Source organism: Lepus europaeus, chromosome 15, assembly GCF_033115175.1.
Source record: "Lepus europaeus isolate LE1 chromosome 15, mLepTim1.pri, whole genome shotgun sequence".
In the NCBI taxonomy this organism is placed as follows: Eukaryota; Metazoa; Chordata; class Mammalia; order Lagomorpha; family Leporidae; genus Lepus; species Lepus europaeus.
The window spans coordinates 59,654,708-59,675,780 of record NC_084841.1 but is presented as its reverse complement, the minus strand read 5'-3'; the positions used below and the strand labels follow the sequence as shown (position 1 = coordinate 59,675,780).

General features: G+C 40.7%; 1 protein-coding gene across 1 annotated transcript in view; it reads right to left on the bottom strand.

Annotated features, from left to right (window-relative positions):
* ARHGEF28 (Rho guanine nucleotide exchange factor 28) overlaps positions 1-21,073 on the bottom strand; it is a 330,489-nt gene that overhangs the window by 83,991 nt on the left and 225,425 nt on the right. The window contains 3 exon segments of the mRNA XM_062212247.1: positions 12,971-13,103; positions 13,420-13,543; positions 18,055-18,097. Of these exon segments, the coding sequence (XP_062068231.1) occupies positions 12,971-13,103; positions 13,420-13,543; positions 18,055-18,097 (300 nt within the window).

The following is a 21,073-nucleotide window of genomic DNA, read 5'->3' as shown; positions in this document are numbered from 1 at the left end:
TCACAGGCAGAGCGGGCCGCGGACCATGAAATCCAAAAAGAGAGGAGAAAAATGGAGATACCTGGAAACGTGTTCTTAGTAAGAAACAGAGGATGGAGCCTCTGTGAGACAGATGCAAAGGGCCACGGAGGGAGAAAAGGATGAGAAATGCAGCCAGCAGGATGAGAGCTGCTAGCAGGGACCGCAGGGAGTTAAAGGGGCAAGAGAAAACTGAACTAAATCACGAGAGCGCGTGTGACGAAAGCACAATGACATTAAACTTGAAAGAGTCCCTCTGAATGTGGAGAAGCAGTGGAAAGTCTTAAAGTAGAAGCTGTCACACAAAGACGCGTGGCCAAGAACATACCTACTCAAGCAGAGAGTCAGAACAATTCAGAAGTGACACTAGTCAGAGCGACAATAGATGAAAATCTCATAAAGCTGAAAAAGCAACCAAAGTGGAAAATCAGAAAGTCTCACGGTTTGCTAAGAAAAGTAATTCAGTGATACCTTTGCTATAGACACATCCTGACCATATCCACATGATTAAAAAATTCAAAGTCCTCAACCATCTAGGCAGAATAAAAAATAAAAAAAAAAAAAAACAACGGGGGGGTGGGGTGGGGTGGGGAGTGACCAGCAAAGAAATAAGACCAGGCCAGTCCCAGGCTTTCTCACTATAATGGAAAATATTCAAATAGATTGAGCCAATGTTGATAGAGTACCGAAGGGTATAGATTTTGGTCCAAGAATTACTTCACTAAACATTTTTTACCCTTAGGCACAGAAGGCTGCAGAAAACAGATCAATTCCATTGAGAGCAGAATCAAAATTAAAGGCTTTAGAATAAAATGGCTGTAGTTTAAATCAAAAAGGAACAAAAATGATCAGTAAAACAAACTAAACAAAGAATCGCATCTAAAAAATTATAAGTAGGAACACAGCTCAATAAAAATGTCAAATTTTTCTTGAAGTAGAAATTACCCTTGAAAGACTAAACATAGCATCATAAAGGGAATATAGTAATATAGTAATTACCTCAGTGTATCCACAAAGGCTGAGGAGGGTGGTAAACAGGAGGGAAATAAAAGAATATTAAGTTATTAGCCTAACATAGCCTTATCACTATCATTAGCAGATATTAAAAGAGTGTATCTTGCCAATTCCCTGGAAAAGATAAAAGCAAACAACACATGGTCTACATAGCCCAGCTAGACATCAAGGAAAGCAGCAAGGAACTATAAAAGATAGCTGGAAGCACTAAAATGAAATGGGAATTTAAAAAGCACTGTTATAAAACAGTATCTTACAGTTACAATTACCTTTAGCAAAATTAAAGACATACACCCCAGATCAAAAACACAGTCAGGACAACAAAAGGGAAGCAAAAGGGATACAGATTTTAGACAAAGTAGAATTCCAAGCAAAAGGCATTTAATGGTATTAAAAGCGCAACTGTATGTTGATGAAGTTAAACCTGCAATGAGGGTGTGATTTGTGAACTTTTATGTACCAGATAAGGTGTCATCAAAGCATAAGCATTGAAATCTATTTATAAACTGGAAGCATTTTACAGATAAAGTTATTGTAGAAAATCAGCAGCTCAAGCTTTAACAGAGAAAAAGGACACCAAAATATTAGATGCTTATAGTGTATGGTTTTTGGATTAGAAATATTAATTTTTGGCCGGTGCCACAGCTCACTTGGCTAATCCTCCGCCTGCGGCGCCGGTACCCTGGTTTCTAGTCCCGGTTGGAGCACCGGATTCTGTCCCGGTTGCTCCTCTTCCAGTCCAGCTCTCTGCTGTGGCCCGGGAGTGCAGTGGAGGATGGCCCAAGTGCTTGGGCCCCTGCACCCGCAGGGGAGACCAGGAGGAAGCACCTGGCTCCTGGTTTCGGATGGGCGCAACGCACCAGCCGTAGTGGCCATTTGGGGGTGAACCAATGGAAAAAGGAGGACCTTTCTCTCTGTCTGTCTGTCTGTCTCTCTCTCTCTCACTGTCTAACTCTGCCTGTCAAAAAAAATATTAATTTTCACAGCTAAAAAGAAAAACACAATATACTCATGAAATAAAACATCTTAACAGACATAGCAAAGATTGCACATGTCATCTATTATCCAATATAAAAAATAACAAGGAAACCTTAAACCACCAACATCACCCTCCCCCCCCAAAAAAGAACTATAAATCCTGAAACTACTTCTTAAAGAATTTTCTTTAAGGCAGTAATCACAGATGTGGACTTCAAAATGTGCAAAAACTGTTCATTACAACAATATTTACATTGATATTTCCATCAAATGGAACACTAGCATTAAAAGCTAAGAGAAGTGCAGGCATCTGGCATAGTGGTTACAATGCCACTTGGGACCCCCACATCCCACACTTGAGAGCACCAGTCTGAGTCCCAGCTCCATTTCTGATCCAGCTTCCTACTAATGTGCACCCTGGGAGGCAGCAAGCTCACGTACTCAGGTCCCTGCCACCCGGACTCAGATTGAGTTCTGGGCTCCTGGTGTCAGCCTGGCCCAACCCTGCATGCACCTGGGAGAGTGAGCCAGCAGGAGAGAGTTCCCTTTCTCTGACTCTGTCTCTCAGCCTTTAAAAAGCCAACACTTTTGTTATGATTAGAAGGGATTCTATTAAAATATTAATTGTAATTTTTTTCTAGATGGCAAAATTTTTGGATAATTGTTTAACCATTTTCTGTGAATCCTATCCCACTTTTTTAAAATAATAACTATTTTAAAGACTAAATATATTCTGGGGACTTGCAGCAATTTCTCTCTTCTGCTATAACCTCCATCACAATCCCTTTAATCTACACAATATGAACCAACATCTTTACTACAGTGAACCCTGGCTCCCTGGGCTTTATAAAGTCACAGAATCTGCATGAGTGTCCAAGGGTCAGCTATGTGATAGCTGCTGTAGGGGCTTCACAAAAGCCACTGCATGAGTCTTTCAAAACTTTATATTTTATTCACTAAAACATAAAGAGATTGTACATAATGAAATATTGAAAGGAACAATAAATATATCATAAAAGAAATGTGAAGGACTACGGAGACAAGGGTCAGGGAAGATCTCCAAAAAGGAAGCTAAATGTGAGCACACTGCAAAAAATTCACAAAACAATGAAATTAAAAGACCATTTTAGTTCGATGCAAAAAAAAAAAAATGAAATCCATGCATACGTGGGGTCTTTGAAAAGCTCCTGGAAAGCCAACTTTGTGGCAGAGCAAATTACAACACCAGAATTCCATATCGGAGCTCCGGTTGGAGTCCGAGCTGCTTGGCGTCCAATCCAGTTCCCTGCTAATGTGCCTGAGAAAGCAGCATAAGATGGCCCAAATGCCTGGGTCCCTGTCACCCATAAGGGAAACTAAGATGGAGTTCCAGGCTCCTGATTTCTGTCTGGCCAGCCACAGCTGTTGTGGCCATTTGGGAAGTAACCAGAGGGTACCCTTTTCCTGTTCTCTCTCTCTCCTGCTTTGACTTTCAAATAAATAAACAAATAGCTTTTACACAAAGAATAAGAAAATTTCATGGAAAATGCATACTGTGAAAAACTATGCAAAGGTTCCAACATTTTTTACAACAAAATTCACTGACAGACTTTTTTTTTTTTGGGGGGGGGGAGGGGCGAAATATATTTAATAGATGAGTTAAAACTTACCCCAGCTCAGTTTTATGAAAACTGAATTTTCCCTCATTTTGCCCTAATTTTTTTAATTTTTACTTATTTATTTGAGAAGTTGAGAGAGAGACAGAAATCCTTTCTGCTGATTCAGTCTTCAAATATCCACAATGGCTGGCACTTGGCCAGGCCAACTGCAGGAGCTGAGAACTAACCCAGGTTTCCCCTGCGGTGGCAGGTACCCGGTTACTTGAGCCATCGCTGACATCCCAGGATGTACATTAGCAGGAAGCTGGAGTCAGGAGCTGGAGCTGGGTACTGGACTCAGGTACTCCAATGGGTTTCTAGCTAACCACCCACCCCTCACTTTAAATTAAAAAAAAAAATGTTATTTAAGGAATACAGACTGAATGCACAAATTTAGGAACATAATGATTCTTCCTATCCTACCTCCCTCTTGTTTGTACTCCCACACTTCTTCCTCCTCCCTCCCCTATTCCTATTCTTATTTTTCACAAAGATCTATTTTCAGTTAACTTTATACTCATAAGACTAATCCTACACTAAATAGAGAATTCAATGAATAGTATGAAGAAAAAACAAAAACGAACAAACAAACATTATTCCTCAACAGTCAAGATAAGGGCTATTCAAAAGTGCAATTTCACTCTTATAGATTATTTTTAGGTGCTCTATTATTTACCATACATCAGAGAGAATATATGTTGTCTTTGGGGGAATGGCTTATTTCACTAAGTATAATGGTTTCTAGTTGCATCCGTTTTGCTCCTAATGTCAGGATTTCATTTTTTTTATCGCTGTGTAACATTCCATAGTGTATATATACCATAATTTCTTTATCCAGTCTTCAGTTAATGGACATCTGAGTTAATTCCAAGTTTAGCTATTGTGAATTCAGCTTCAATAAACACAGGGGTACAGATTACTCTTTTATATGGTGATTTAACTCCCTTGGGGTAAATTCCCAGGAATGGGATAGCTAGGTAATATTGTATTATTTCCACAGTGTCTTCCATAGTGGCTGCACCAGTTTACATTCCCACCAACAGTGGATTAGGGTACCCTTTTCCTAACGTCCTCCCCAGCATCTGTTTATTGATTTCTGTATGAAAACCATTTTAACAGGCGTGAGGTGAAACCTTATTGTGGTTTTGACTTGCATTTCCCTGATGGCTAGTGATCCTGAGCATTTTTTCATGTGGCTGTTGGCCATTTGAATTTCCTTTCTTGGAAAATGTCTGTTCGTGTCCTTTGCCCATTTCTTAACTGGAATGTTTGTTTTGTTGTTGTTGAGTTTCTTGAGCTCTTTATAGATTCTTGATATTAATCCTTTATCAGATGCATAGCTTGCAAATATTTTCTCCCATTTTATATTGTCTCTTCACTTTACTGAGTGTTTCTTTTGCAGCGTAGAAGCTTCTCAATGTGATGTAATCCCATTTGTCAATTTTGGCTTTGATTGCTTGTGCTTCTGGGGTATTTTCTAAGAAGTCTTTCCCTATGTCAATGTCTTATAGGGTTTCACCGATGTTCTCTAGTAACTTGATGGTATTGGGTTACAAATTTAGGTCTTTGATCCACTTTGAGTGAATTTTTGTATAAGGTACAAGGTTTCATAATTCTACATAAAGAGATCCAGTTTCCCCAGCACCGTTTGTGGAAGATACTGTCTTTTTTTGAGAGGTTGGTTTTAGCTCCTTTGTCAAAGATAACTTGGTTGTGGAAGTGTGGATTGATTTCTGGAATTTTTATTCTGTTCCATTGGTCTATACATCTGTTTTTGTGCCAGAACCAAGCTGTTTTGATTATAACTGCTCTGTATTATGTCTTGAAATCTGATATTGTGATGTCTCTAGCTTTGTTTTTGTTGGATAAGATTGCTTTAGCTATTTGAGTCCTCTTGTGTTTCCATATAAATTTTAGCATCATCATTTTTTTCTAGATCTGAGAAGAACATTGTTGGTATTTTGATTGGGATCACATTGAATCTATAAATTGCTTTCAGTAGTATGGATATTTTGATGACACTGATTCTTCCAATCCATGAACATAGAAGATTTTTCCACTTTTTTAATGTCTTCTTCTATTTCTTTCTTTAACGTTTTATAATTTTCATTGTAGAGATCTTTGATGTCCTTGATTAAATTTATTCCAAGGTATTTAATTTTTTTGTAGCTATTGTGAATGGGATTGACCTTAGAAGTTCTTTCACAGCTGTGGCATTGTCTGTGTATACAAAGGTATTGATTTTTGTGTGTTGGTTTTATATTCCCCCTCTTTATAAAAATCTTTTATGAGTTCCAATAGTCTCTTAGTGGAGTTCTATGGATCCCCTATATACAGAATCATGTCATCTGCAAATAGGTATAGTTTGACTTGCGCCTTCCCAATTTGTATCCCTTTGATTTCTTTTTCTTACCTAATGGCTCTGGCTAAAAATTCCAGGATTATATTGAATAGCAATGGTAAGAGTGGGCATCCTTGTCTGGTTCCAGATCTTAATGGGAACACCTCCAATTTTTCCCCATTTGATAAGATGCTGGCTATGAGTTTGTCATAGATTGCCTTGATAGTGTGGAGGAATGTTCCTTCTACCCAATTTGCTTAAGGTTTTTTTAAATTTTTTTTGACAGGCAGAGTGAGAGAGACAGAGACAGAGAGAAAGGTCTTCCCTTGCCGTTGGTTCACCCTCTCATCATGAAAGGATGTTATATTTTATCAAATGCTTTCTCTGCATCTATTGAGATAATCATATGGTTGTTGTCCTTCAGTTTGTTAATGTGATGTATCACATTGAGTGATTTGCAAATGCTGAACCATCCCTGCATACCAGGGATAAATTTCACTTGGTCTGAGTGGATGATCTTTCTGATGTGTTGTTGGATTCTATTGGCTAGTGTTTTGTTGAGGATTTTTGCATCTATTCTCATCAGGGAAATTGGTCTATAGTTCTCTTTCTCTGTTGTTTCTTTTCCTGGTTTAAGAATTAAGGTGATTCTGCCTTTGTAGAAGGAGTTTGGGAGGATACCTTCCCTTTCAGCTGTTTTGAATAGCTTGAGAAGAACTAGAATTAGTTCTTTAAATGCCTGATAGAAATTCAGCAGCGAAGCCATCGGGACCTGAACTTTTCTTTGTTGGGAGGGTCTTTATTACTGACTCAATCTCCATCTTGGTTATGGATCTGTTTAGTTTTTCTATAGTCATGGCTCAATTTAGGTAGATTGTATGTGTCCAAGAACCTATCTGTTTCTTCTAGGTTTCCCGATTTGTTACATACAGTCTTTATAGTAATTCCTGATGATAATTCTTTTTATTTCTGTGGTATCTATTGTAACATACACTTTTTCATCTGATTTTACTGATTTGGGTCTTCTCCCCCCCCCCCCTTTTTTTTTTTTTTTGGTAAGCAAGGCCAATAATGTTCCAATTTTATTTTGTCAAAAAAACAGCTCTTCATTTCACTGATATTTTGTATTTTTTGTTTCAGTTTTATTTCTTCTCTAATTTAATTATTTTTTTCCTCCTAATTTTCGGTTTGGTTTGTTTTGTTGTTGTTTTTCTAGGTCCTTGAGATGCACTGATAGCTCATTTATTTAATGTCTTTCCAATTTCTTGATGTAGGCACCAATTGCTATAAACACTGCTTGTGCTATATACCATAAGTTTTGATAAGATGTACTGTCATCTTTGTTCATTTCCAGAATTTTTTTATTTTCCTATGACCCACAGTTCATTCAGGATGATGTTGTTCAGTCTCCATGTGTTTACATATGTTCTAGAGATTCTTGAGTTGCTGATTTCCAACTTCAATCCATTGTGATCAGAGAAGATGCATGGTACAATTTTGATTTTTTAAAAATTTGCTGAGATTTATTTTATGGCCTAGTGTATGGTCTATCCTAGAGAAAGTTCTATGTGCTGATAAGAATGTGTATTCTGCAACTGTGGGGTGAAAAGTTCTGTAGATATCAGTTAGATCCATTTGGTCCATAGTGTTGATTAGCTCTGTTGTTTGTTAATTTTTCTGTCTTGTTGATTTGCCATTGATGAAAGTGGGGTAGTGAAGTCCCCCATTACTATTGTATGGAAGTCTTGGTTTTCCTTTAGATCTGTTAACATTTCTTTTTTTATTTAAGATTTTTTATTTATTTACTTGAAAGTCAGATTTACAGTTAGAAGCAGATGCTGAAAGAGAGAGAGAGAGGTCTTCCATTCACTGGTTCATTCCTCACATGGCTGCAATGGCTGGAGCTGAGCTGAGCTGCTCTGAAGCCAGGAGCCAGAGCTTCTTCAGGGTCTCCCACATGGGTATAGGGGCCCAAGGACTCTGGTTGTCTTCCACTGATTTTCCAGGCCATAGCAGAGAACTGGATTGGAAGTGGAGCAGCCATGACACAAACTGGTGCCCATATGGGATGTTGGCACTGCAGGCAGCAGCTTTACCCACTATGCCACTGCACAGGCCCCAACATTTTTTTTTTAAATAGGAAGGTGCCCTGTAATTGGGTGCATATACATTTATTATAGTCACATATTTCTGATGAATTGATCCCTTAATCATTACATTATGCTCTTCTCTATCTCTTTTAACAGCTTTTGTGGTAAAGTCTATTTTGTCTGATTAGGATGGCTACACCAGCTGTTTTTTGCTTTCTGTTAGCATGGAATACCTTTTTCCATCATTTCACTTTCAGTATACATGTATCATTGTTGGAGAGGTGCATTTCTTGTAGGCAGCAAACAAATGGACCTTGTTTTTTAATCTATTCAGCCAGTCTGTAACTTTTAAATGAGGAAATGAGGCCACTTACATTCAAGGTGACTATTGATAAGTAACTACTTGGTCTTGCCATTTTTCCATAAATATTCCTATTGTTTACTCTGGATTTCCTTTGTACTTTAACTGGGAGATTTTCTACCTTCATATTCTTTCATAATGATGACTATCTTTTTGTGTTTATATGTGTATCACATCCTTAAGCATCTTTTGTAAGGCTGGAGATTTATGGGATTCTATCAAATAACTGAACATACAGGTCTTAGGAGTCCCTGTAAGTGTGGAAAGAAAGAATGGATTATAAGGCCTATTTAGTGAAATAATTACTGAAAACTTCCCCAACAATGGAGTCAAACTTTCAATAGTAAAACGTAAAGAAAAAAATATAAAATGTCCATAAGCAAAATGCCAGATTACTTTCAGAGGATCTCCAATTAGACTCACAGCTGACTTCTCATCAGAAATCCTACAGGCTATGAGAGAATAGAGATACATAGTCCAAATCTTAAGAGAAACTGACTTTTTTGATTCTCTGTTTTTCATGAAGTACCACTGTATCTAGATCCATGCAGAGAAGCGCGGGGGAAAAGAGAGAGGGAAGATGATCTGGCAGAGGCAAGAAAACATGTGCAGGAGAGGAGGAAAAGGCAGCAGGTCTGAGAACCCAGGCAGCCAGCAGGACTTTGGGACTAGTTAGTAGCTCACAGATGAGCAAAGTGGATGACACTTCAAGAGCTGGGGCTTAGCTCAGTAAACAAAACAGACAGAAGTTCTTAAGTTTATATGGGGTGATGAAAGTGGTGTTTAAAAAGATTAGTGTGGAAGAAATATTCCTATTTAGACAGAGAGAAACTAGGACAATTCACTCAGCCATCCAGGAGGTGGTACCAGTGAAAAGAAAGAAATGGAAACATGACGGGCTGGGACAAAAGGGAAATGGGTCTGTATGGCCAAGGTTTGAGTTTGCAGGGCCATTAACACACGCAGGAGGGCAGCCTTTTGCATGTGGATTGTGGACATATGGGATCTGAGTGGTCAGTGTGCTTGCAACCATCTTGGTTTACATCTGTCATTCTGCCATAATTCTCAAAGGTGTCCATCAACTGCACGGTTCTCAGTCTTCCGCTACTAGAAATGTGCAAGGAGAAAGTGAGGGATAAGACTAAGCTGGGAGGAACAGGTGTGAATGTGGTACTCTAGAATGTAAGATCAGGGCTGGCACTGTGGCATAGCAGGTAAAGCTTCCACCTGTAATGCCAGCATCCCATGTAGGCACGAGTTGGTGTCCCAGCTGTTCTGCTTCTGATACAGCTCCCTGCTAATGTGCCAGAGAAAGCAGTAGAAGATGGCCCTAGTTCTTGGGCCCCTGCCCCCATGTGGGAGACCTGGAAGAAGCTCCTGGCTCCTGGCTTCAGCCTGGCTCAGCCCTAGTGTTGTGGCCATCTGGGGAGTGGACCAACAGATGGAAGCTCACTCATGCTCTCTCTCTCTCTCTCTCTCACTCTCGCTCTCGCTCTCTCTCCCTCTGCCTTTCCGTCTCTGTAACTCTGCCTTTCAGATAAAATAATTAAATAAATAAATATTTTACTTTAAAAAAATGTAAGATCTAGTTTTAGGAACAATAAAGGGTGAAGAACTAAGTGCTGAGTTTGGGAGGTGCTCAGGGCAAAAGTAGCAGCACAGGTGGTAAGACAGGACAGCAGTGTGCCATGGTCAAGAGAACATCCACCTAAAACGAGAGAGGTGGACAGGAAATCAGGAGGAAAGACTCCCATGGTCCACTAGAAAGTGATCCCAAATGTCCATCAAAACCAGGATTTCTCTGAAGTAGCGTGGACAGAGGTCAACATGCAGATGGCTGATGAAGAATGGTGGGGACGGACATTAACGCACGGCATGGACATTATCCAGCTTAGGGGTCTGTCTTAGAGAAGAAAAAGGTCTTAGATGTGATGGGGGCGGGAGGGAGGCAGTAAGTCCTACAAACAAGAAGCAAGCACGTGCCCCTCAGACAGAAACTGGCTGCGGAGACGGCAGCAAGCCTGGAACAAAATACCTGGAGGAAATCTTTAAAAAAAAAAAAAAGTAGCAAATTAAGCCTTTCAGATCCAGTAAAAGAAACTGTCTTCAAGAAATGCAAAGCCAAAGCACACAGTGGAGTTGATATAATTAAAGACAGCATCATGGTAAGAAAATCCTATGTGCCTTTAATGCCACACACACATGGCATGTTTATCAGATGTACAACTACTGATACGACCCGTTTGTAAATCAGTTCCTCCATCCTCTAGGGCATAAATGAGGACCTTTACATGCAACTGTCCTTTGCAATTATGGACAGCCATTGCACCACCCACAAGCCATATCTCCCAGTGCTGGCTACCAAAAGCTCCCATGAAATGTATTTCACTTACCTGGGCCTCAATCCTGTATCTCTGGATTATTCTCTTATTCAACATATATTTACTAAGCACCAGTGACATGCAAAGTATTATTCTAGTCACAGCAGAGAAAAAGTTCAGGTGATAGAACTCCAGCCCTGATAGAGCTTATGGTGAAGAACACAGATAATAAAGTCAATACAGAAAGCATATACAAAGTCTGATGGCCGTAAATACCATAGGGGAAAACTGCAGGGAGGAGAGAGGCCCCGAGAGGTCAGGACAGGTGTGATGGAGCAGGATTATCTGAGCAACCCCCAGAACTATGTGAAGCTAGCTGCAGGCAGTAGGAACACAGGGAAGACCCCAAGGAAGGAACACACCCGGTAGGTTCAAGGAACAGCAAAGACCCCAAAGGGATCCAGTGGAAGGGACAAGGAGGGAGGAGAAGAGAATGGGACACGTCCTGGGGAGCACTGTAAGGGCTCTGGCCTGCACTCAAGGGACATGGGAAGTTGTTGGAGGATTTGGGACGCAGGGATCCATAACCTAATGAGCTCACACTGGCTGATGCTTTGTGGACAGACACTAGGGGATAAAAGCATTAGGATACCAAGTGGAATGCTGCTGAAACAGCGGCTGTGGACCAGAATGTCATCAGTGACTGGGGTGACAACTGGCTGGGTTTTGAATATATTTTGAAAATAGAGTCACACAAACAAGACTAATGTCTGCTAATACTAACTGATAAAATCAGAAAGGGAGAGAACGATCCAACATGGGAAGTGGGAGACACAGCAGACTGATAGAATGGCAGATGTCCTAAATAGCACTCTGGCCTCAGAATCAGCCCTTGAGGCATTTGGATCTGGCTGAAGAGCCTATGAGAGTATTTTAGGCATGGAAAGCCAAGACATCCTGGAAAAAAAAAAAAAAAAGAAGAAGAAGACCTAAATGAAAGATCTCAGCGAGTGTAAATCCCAGTGGAAAGAACGGGGCCATCAAAGTAGGAGGTACCTTTCTCTGAAGGGAGAAGAGAACTTCCACTTTGACTGTGACCCTGTCGGAATCAGATCGAAGTCGGCGAACCCTAAAGGCTTCCATAGCCTCGGCAACTCATGACTAGAGCCTAGGGAGATTACTGACACCATAAACAAGAGTGTTATATTGTTAAATCAATATCAAGAGTCACTGTGTACTTACGTCCCATGTGGGATCCTTAATGGGTTGTCCAATGTGAAGTAATGCTATAGCTAGTACTGAAACAGTATTTTTACACTTTGTGTTTCTGTGTGGGTGAAAACTGATGAAATCTTTATTTATTGTATACTGAATCGATCTCCTGTATATAAAGATAATTGAAAATGAAAAAAAAAAAAAAACCAACTTGGTGTTAAATTGGAAATTACATAGAAAATTAATCAATTTTTTAAAAAAAATATCATGTAGGATCTATGCCATTAATGTGCTGTACACTGTGATTTAATGCTATAACTAGTACTCCAACAGTATTTTTCACTTTGTGTTGCTATGTGAGGGCAAACTGTTAAAATCTTTACTTTATATATACTAAACTGATTTTCCGTATATAGAGAATTGAAAATGAATCTTGATGTGAATGGAAGGGGAGAAAGAGCGGGAAAGGGGAGGGTTACAGGTGGGAGGGAAGTTATGGGGAGGAGGGGGAAGCCATTGTAATCCATAAGCTGTACTTTGGAAATTTATATTCATTAAATAAAAGATAAAAAAAAAAGGAAAATAGAGTCAAGAGGATTGCTGAAGACTGGGATGTAGGAAACGAGAGAAAGGGAAGTGTAAGGAAATATTCTGAAACTGTTGGCATGGAATGATACCTGGCAAGATCAGTTTTAGGAGGGCTCTCTCTAGGGAGTGGTCGAGAGCCCAGTGCTGGGCCTGCATCCTCTGAGATGCTTGTAGATCTGTCAAGTCAGCAATGAGGTACACAGGTATGGGGTTCATGGAGGCCATCACTCACGGACTGAAAGTACTGACTCCACTCAGGTTCGGTGGTTGTGAGGCTGAATTTTTCATAGATGTAGAGCAAGAAATAGGTTTATGCAAACCTGTTTAGCAATAATCCCATGCCCAATGGCATTTATTGTCCAAGGAGACAAACCCAAAGACATCACTCTCTGGACCTGAGAACTTACTGGAACACTGGAATGACTCTTTTCCCAAGACGGTTTTATCACAAGCTGAACATTGCAGAACACCAGCGAATGTTCCTGGGACAAACTGATGTCGACTGAGTTTCTCTTTGTCTTTAGCATCCTTGCTTTTCATCTTCAAAAACAGCAGGTGCAGCAGGAAGGTGGGGAAATGAGAAAAGGAAAATGGCATCAGCCAAGCTTCTTGCAGAAGTCAGAGAACAGAGTTTCTACATTTTCTTTAGGGACATAAGGACATTGTGCACAGAGGAGCACAATGACACCAAAATGGCAGTCTCTGGCATGTGCTGGTCTTCACATTTCTAATGACTTGGACAATACGCCAGAAGAAAACCTGCAACTGAGTTTAAAGGGGAAGTGGAAACTCTACCACTTACTGAGAAACCAAGCCACCTGTGTCTTAACGGAGACGGGGACAGAACCACAATCACCTTGGATTTATTCCGAGGACTAGTCATCCTATTCATGAGGAAGCTGAAAGTCCGGCTCACTTTGTATTTTTCAGACTCCGATTTGGTAGGTATGATGTATTTATCCCATTCTTCTTCCTGAATTCTACGAAAAGGAATCTGTTACCAGGGTTTATAGGACATAAGGAGGGCACAAAGGACAGTATGCCCAGACACACGCATGCATGTGTGTATGCACATGTGTATTTCTGTATTATGTATTATGTGTATGTAGGTGTATATACACATTGCCTCATGAAATCTTTCAAAGAAACTACATTATAGATAGACTAGTATGTGATTACATAATGTGCAAACATTGCTCTCACAACTTTCTAAGACTTTAGTTTTTATCATCAATTCTTGACAGATTTAAATTACACTATTTTTTCCTTTTTTCAAAAATGATTTGCTTATTTATTTGAAAGGTAGGGTGAGAGAGAGAGAAAGAAAGAGAGAGAGTGAGAGAGAGCTTCCATCTGTTGGTTCACTACCCCAATGGCCACAACAAAACCAAGAGGTAGGAGCTTCCTCCATGGCTCCCATATGGGTGCAGGGGCCCAAGCACCTGGGCCATCTTCTACTGCTTTCTAGGCCATAGAAGACAGCTGGATCAGTAGTGGAGCAGCCGGGACTCAAATCAACAGACTATATTATTTCTACAAATCATTCTTACACTCTAACATGTATCTACCAGGAACATATTGTAACAAAACCAAGTTATCTAAGCTCTACATTGGGTGCTTTAGAATCCAAGCCTATGGATGCTATTAGAGATAAATCACTAAATGGCTTCAGAGTTTCCTCAGGGCCATGCAGATCTAAGGACATAGTCTGGAGAGTGTGAGTCTTTCTACTTAAACCCTGAACACTCAGTGAGACTGAGACTGCTATGGAGAGGAAGGATTTGAAAAAGTTAGAAGGAAAAGGAAGTGAATAGAATTGAGTGCACCCTACCAGGTCCAAGACTTCACTTCCTTTCTTCTCCCACAACCACCTCTAGTCACTTTTGATAACTCTCTGCTTAACATAATCTGAAGTCTTCCATAACCCTCAGTGACTTAGTCAGTCTCTCAATTTGCAAAAGTCATAATATTTGCTGCACTCACTTTGGAAGAAGGAAAAGAAAAGCATTTCAGAGCCTAGAAAGGATCCTCTCTTGGGATGTAGCTTCTACCACCACCAACCGCCAGCCAGTGTCAGAGAGAAGAGCACTGTGGTGAGGAGACCTGAATCTCAGGATCAAAGAACGGCCAGGGCAGTGTGGATTCTGGGGTCAAGAGGGCCCCTCCCCTGCCTCCCAGCAGGAACACAACTCAGCTCTCTCAAATAAAATAAACTTAATTCCCAGTTACCCAACTGTACTTGCAATTCTCTGTGTTTCAGAAGACTTTATAAAGGATAACACTTTCAGTTTTTATCCTACATCTTCTATAAACTACATGAAACCAAATCACTTAGCTTTTTAAGCTCACAGGTTGGTAGGAACCAAGAGATGACAAAGGAAAAAAACATGCCAAAGCCCTCAGTGTTAAAGTCTTGGAACTAGCACCCAGTCTGGTAGCAGTGTGAATGTCGCAGACATGATCCACCAGCAGATTAGGAGAATGGGTAATACGTGTACACTCTGAGCAGAGGCAGAGGTTGGATGATTCTGCTTCAAACCTAATGTAACTGTGTGATATTCACCTTTATTAACATTAGTACTATAAACAAAAACTGAGAAAAAAATTCTCAACTGATTGCATAATACAATTTAATTACCTTTTAGTTTTTAACAATCTGAGAAGAATCGAGTTCCTTTTTATACCCCAGAACAAGAATGTCTTCTTCATTATCAGTTTGACAACCAACAGAATCACTCACAATAAAATTCTACAAGCTCCATTCTTCAGAGACTCTCCTGGTATAATCTTTTCAAGAGGTAAACATTTAAAATATATTAAGAATATGTATGGATCCTCACTTTTTTCATTCAACTCTGAAAAGAGAGAGAGAGAGTGGAGAGAGAGAGAGATCTCTCTCATCCCTTGGTTCAGGCCAAAACAAAGCCAGAAACCTGGAACTCAATCTGGGTCTTCCATGCGGGTGGCAGGGACTTGAAGCATCACCAGTTGCCTCCCAGGGGCACATCAGCAGGAAGCTGGACTGGAAGCAGAGTAGCCAGCACTCAAACCAGGGCCTCTGATATGGGATGTGGGCACCCCAACTGGCATCTTCATGGCGGAACCAAACGTCCACCCCCAGATTCTCAGGATCTTAACTTTTAATTGATCATATCCACAATTTTCTGTTTAAAGAATTGGGCATCTGAAGAGCTAAAAGGAATTCCCACTCTGCAAGAAATAAAATAACTGTACCATGCCATATAATTTACGAAACTGGGATGGACAGAATGTCTCTGAAATGAGCCTGCAAGGGAAGAAGCACCTTTATACCTAGGTACCAATCCTTTTCCAGAAACGAACGGATTAATACAAGTAACAGAATTCCAAGGAAGGAACAAGACCAGAGCAAAGCATTAGCTACGGCTGAGGATCTCAATGCATAGCCAATAAGATATCAGGGATAGGGCAGCTGAGATGAATCTATTCTACCAGATTCACTACGGGATATGACTGAGAGAGGCAGATGCTTTCAAGAGAGATCAAGCAACAGGGGGAGAATAAAGAAAGAGTGATAGGCCGGCGCTGCAGCTCACTAGGCTAATCCTCTGCCTGTGGCGCCGGCACACAGGGTTCTAGTCCTGGTTGGGGCGCCGGTTCTGTCCCGGTTGCTCCTCTTCCAGTCCAGCTCTCTGCTGTGGCCCGGGAGTGCAGTGGAGGATGGCCCAAGTGCTTGGGCCCTGCACCTGCATGGGAGACCAGGAGGAAGCACCTGGCTCCTGGCTTCAGATCGGCACAGCGCACCGACTGTAGCAGCCATTTGTGGGGTGAACCAACGGAAGGAAGACCTTTCTGTCTCTCTCACTGTCTAACTCTGCCTGTCAAAAAAAAAAAAAAAAAGAGAGAGAGAGTGATAGGGAATGAGGAGTGAGAGAGAAAGGGACGCCATACACCTCTCATCCAATTTAAAACACTTCAGAAGCGATTGTTTAGCTAAGTACAACACTACTGCTCCAGTTACAAATATTCTTGATTTTTTTAAAAAAGAAGAAACCTTATAATTGGTCTGCTGCTTCTCTAATTGTTAAAAAGATGACAGGAGAAGATTGCTAATCAAAACGATGACCACAATGATGATCAAATTCTAGAATTCAGAAGCAAGCTGCTTAAACAATGCAATAAATGTAAGCTGTTGAAAACAGTACAGGCACGTAAAACACTCAATAATTGTCAGCTATTACAGCGTCTGCTGTCATCCCCACTGTCACTGCCGTGGTGCCATCATCGTCTTTGTCATCCTGCCCTTTAAAGGCATTCTCTACTGTCCTGTTTGTTTCCCTTGAGAGTTTCTATTCTGATCTCATGATAAAAAATAGAAGAGGGCTGGCGCCGCAGCTCACTAGGCTAATCCTCCACCTGCGGCGCCGGCACACTGGGTTCTAGTCCCAGTCGGGGTGCCGGGTTCTGTCCCGGTTGCTCCTCTTCTAGTCCAGCTCTCTGCTGTGGCCCGAAAGTGCAGTGGAGGATGGCCCAGGTCCTTGGGCCCTACACCTGCATGGGAGACCAGGAAGAAGCACCTGGCTCCTGGCTTCAGATCAGCGCAGTGTGGCCATTGGGGGGTGAACCAACGGCAAAAGGAAGACCTTTCTCTCTGTCTCTCTCTCTCACTAACTCTGCCTGTCAAAAAATTTTTAAAAAAATAGTAGTGAACAAAAAGATGCCATTTCCTTCTAAGATTTAAAACAAAATAGTCCATCTTGATCTATATATTAAAATGTTCAGAGCTTTAGCATTAACATCACCAAAATGAAAGCCCCCCTACTCTTTTTCGGATGATGGCTCAAATCCCAAGCTTTATCCTATTTCTAGAACTTGTTGTGCCCATGAGCCCCACTGTGCCACTGCATGAGTCATGGGCAGTTAGCTATTCAAGGCCAACGTAACTCGGAAAGCACACCTGCATACTTGTTGGCCTCCCAAGCTTGACTCTGGCAACAGCTCTACCTTCTAGGAAAACAGTGAGAAGCTTACGTGCAAGCTTTCGAATATGCATATCCACCAGAAAGTGCGTGGTGCTTAAGTACTCTCTGCATCGTTTATTCTTTGCTTCAAACCTAAGCAAAGATCCATAAAGAGAGGCAGCAGGGATGCTTTAGGTATTTTCTACAACCGACCTCCCAGGGGTCGCTTCCTCTAATCCCAGAGAGCAGGCCCAGAGCACAGTGTAGCCTTCCTAAAGTAGGCTGCGCTTCCCCTGCTCTCCCTGGGACTGCACAGTCCACTGTGAAAATAACCCAAGATGAAACGCCCTGTCCTGGTGCTGAGTCTACACACCTGAAAACAGGGCTGGCCGTCTGCGTGGACACAGACCGCAGAGGGAGCAGGGGGTCGGAGGCAGGCTGCCCACACAGAAATCCCTCACGAGACACTGCACAGACATAAAAAACGACACACAGACATTTCTAACCATGGACCAAGCAGTCCTTCAGGAAAATTGGAAGAGTTTAAGTACCTTTTGTCTCTTGGTGGCTCCGATAGGCTGTAAGCTCTTTGCTCTACAAGACACAGAAAAATCAAATGAAAACAAAGGCAGACACATGAGCAGTCACGTGGTATTCTGACACGCACATGCTCAGTCATATTGTACCATTCTATACAGGAAAACAAGTAATCTTATAAAAGCAGAGGCCATTGCTCTGTCTTTATCACTTTCCCTAGTTTGGAGAGGTTGGGAAGGAAGCCAAAATACAGTAGCATGTAATGACTCGGGAAGGAAGTTAGCATGAGCAAGGGGCAGCAACACTTGCAGAGTGCAGAGGATTAGTTCCATCGCTTCGATTGTGTCCCACCAGAGCCTCAGCCCTCTTTCTTAACACCAATTCCCAAACACACACAATCCACAAATATCTTAGCTGCCTTTGCGCAAAGCTCAAAGGCCAAGTCTTGCAGGCCAGCATAAGGAGGAGTCCATCTTAATTTAGCTGCAGTGTCTTTATGAAACCCTAGCAATAGCCAGGTCTGAGCTGTGCTTTGTGGGCCCGTGGGAAAGGGAGAACCACCTTTCCCACTGGACTTGTGGAGGGTGGAAGGGCAGGCTCATGCAAGCAGCTCAGCGCCATCTTGTTTCCCAGTGGGGGTGGGGCAGAGACACAGACGGACTCAGACAAGGAGAGAGACTGAAGGAGGGAGTGGCCACTATGAAGTACACCATCTACAGCTCAGGGACAAATCCTTCGCCATCACAACCCAGAGCAGTGAAGAGGCACAACTAGCTACACAGGGGGTCTTTGAAAGTTCACAAGAAATTTGAATTATGAAAAACTACATATGGATTTCCAAAACTTTTGCACCTAAATAACCTTATATTTTAATTCTATTTTTTTCATAAACTTTTTGAAATTTCCTCCTATAAGGAGGAGAACAAATAAATATTCCCTGAAATATGTAAATATTAACATTGTATTTAATGCTATCTTGTGCATAAAAGAAAACCTACTTTGAAGAATTTGACAGCTCTATTTTACAGTCACAATTAAATGTTCCTCAAAATTAAGTCACAGGCAGAAATCACGGCACTTATTGTAAAACGGCTTAAGTTCCAACAGAATAAACCATGTTCTGAAGATAAGCAAGCTATAAAGTAACAGAACAATTTATGCAACTGGACAAAATCTAATAGGATTCCATCTATCTGTTCATAGTAAGCTTGAAAACCACACTTAATTCACTCATCAAATTCTTAAATGTAGAACACTTCTGTCCATCTTGATGAGGCTGTAAAAATAATCACTTCAACAATGCCCTTTCTGTCTAAACTCACAGAGGACCACAGGGAATTTAAAAGCTTGCTTTTGGTTTATGTACACAGCAGTAAATATTAAAGCTGCAACCACTGAACTCGTGACTATCGTGAGGATATTGGGCACTGCAAATGAAAATCCAAAGGACTGAAAGACCATCCTATCTTTGCATATTTGCACTATGGCTCATGCTGGGTATGCAAGCTCCCTATTAGAGCCCAAGAGACTTATACTCTTTGGAAAAAGTGTTAGGACTATTCAGAACTCACCAAGGGAGTATTTACAGCAACACAAATGTCCACATACTTTTGATTAAGCAAATAAAATAATGAAACATTAGGCTATAGCTTTGAACTAGGCCAACGTACACACCTATGCTTGTATTACACAGAAGCAGTTAAAGTTACTCCTTCTTCATCAGGAGTTCATGTATTCATATGCTCATGGTCTTGGCTCACTTCAATGGTATCAATGCCAACATCTGCAACAATACAGTTCTCCCCACTGGAATCCCTGCATATTGCCTGGCTGCAGTTCTTAACTTCTAGATAATATGAAACTTTATTCAGACAGCTTTGTCTTTAAATTTACTTTTCTAAAAACTAAGCTCTATTTATTTAAAAAAGGGGGGAATTGATATCAGCTTTTTATTCTCTTTAAGTCAGATGAAATATAAAGATCTAAGTTTTACACAAGGCAAAGATATCTTTACTTGCTCATTAAACAATTAATCAATTAGGGTTCTTGTTCCTTCTAAACAATCAACCTCTGGTACTCATCTGCCCAATAATTTCAAACTTCAGAACTCTGTACAAATCAGGGATACCCAGATATTCAGGCAGGGCCATCGCTTTGCACAGAAGGCTTCCTACTTGTTCACAAACACTAATAGTGCAAAGTTAATTCACCCACTAGCACCATCAGCCATCAAAAGAGACTGCAACCTAACTAAGGTTGGAGGAAACCTGGAGACATTAGAAAGATCCATGAAATGAGAAAAATGGAAGCAAAACCCATGAGAGCAAATGCAATCCACCTTTGCTTTCCCTTTCCTCTCAAGGTAACTATGTCCTCTCCTACTTCCTCTTAGAACTTTTCTCCATTCCAGAAATAAAAACTGACATTTGCTCTCAGTCTCAAGTTCATCCCTCTTAATAATATGTCCCAGGAAAAATCTCACTTAGCACATTTTATATTTGCTGCACCGTAGCTATCAAATTCACTCAACACGTATTCACTGGACATCTACAATATGCAACTCACTCTCTGAGGAGGTGATCCCAAACCACAATGATTACCTTTTTAGTGTCGTTTCACATGGCCTAACAGTGCAAAATAAGACAATAACAATTTAAGAAAGTAAAACAATAAGAAAAAGAGGAAGAAACAAATAAAATAAATCCTGTTTTCAACATTGTCTATTTGGGAAACTGAGAATGCTTAAACACACCCCTTGCTTTCTGAATATTTTAAGACTCTAAAAGCTAATAGATAAGAAAGGCATTATCTCACGCATTGACAAAAATTTCATTAAAATGTCAAATATACTGCAATGGGATGGATCCAAATATACCCCTTAAATATAATTATTATACATTATTCACGGAAGTCTGAAATAATTACATTTCAAAATAAAGTTGAAAATAAGGCCAGTGGCTGAGAGTGACTACAAAGGGATCGATAAATTGCCCATAACTGTTGTATCTATAGATCAGAATTCTGAAAATTTAT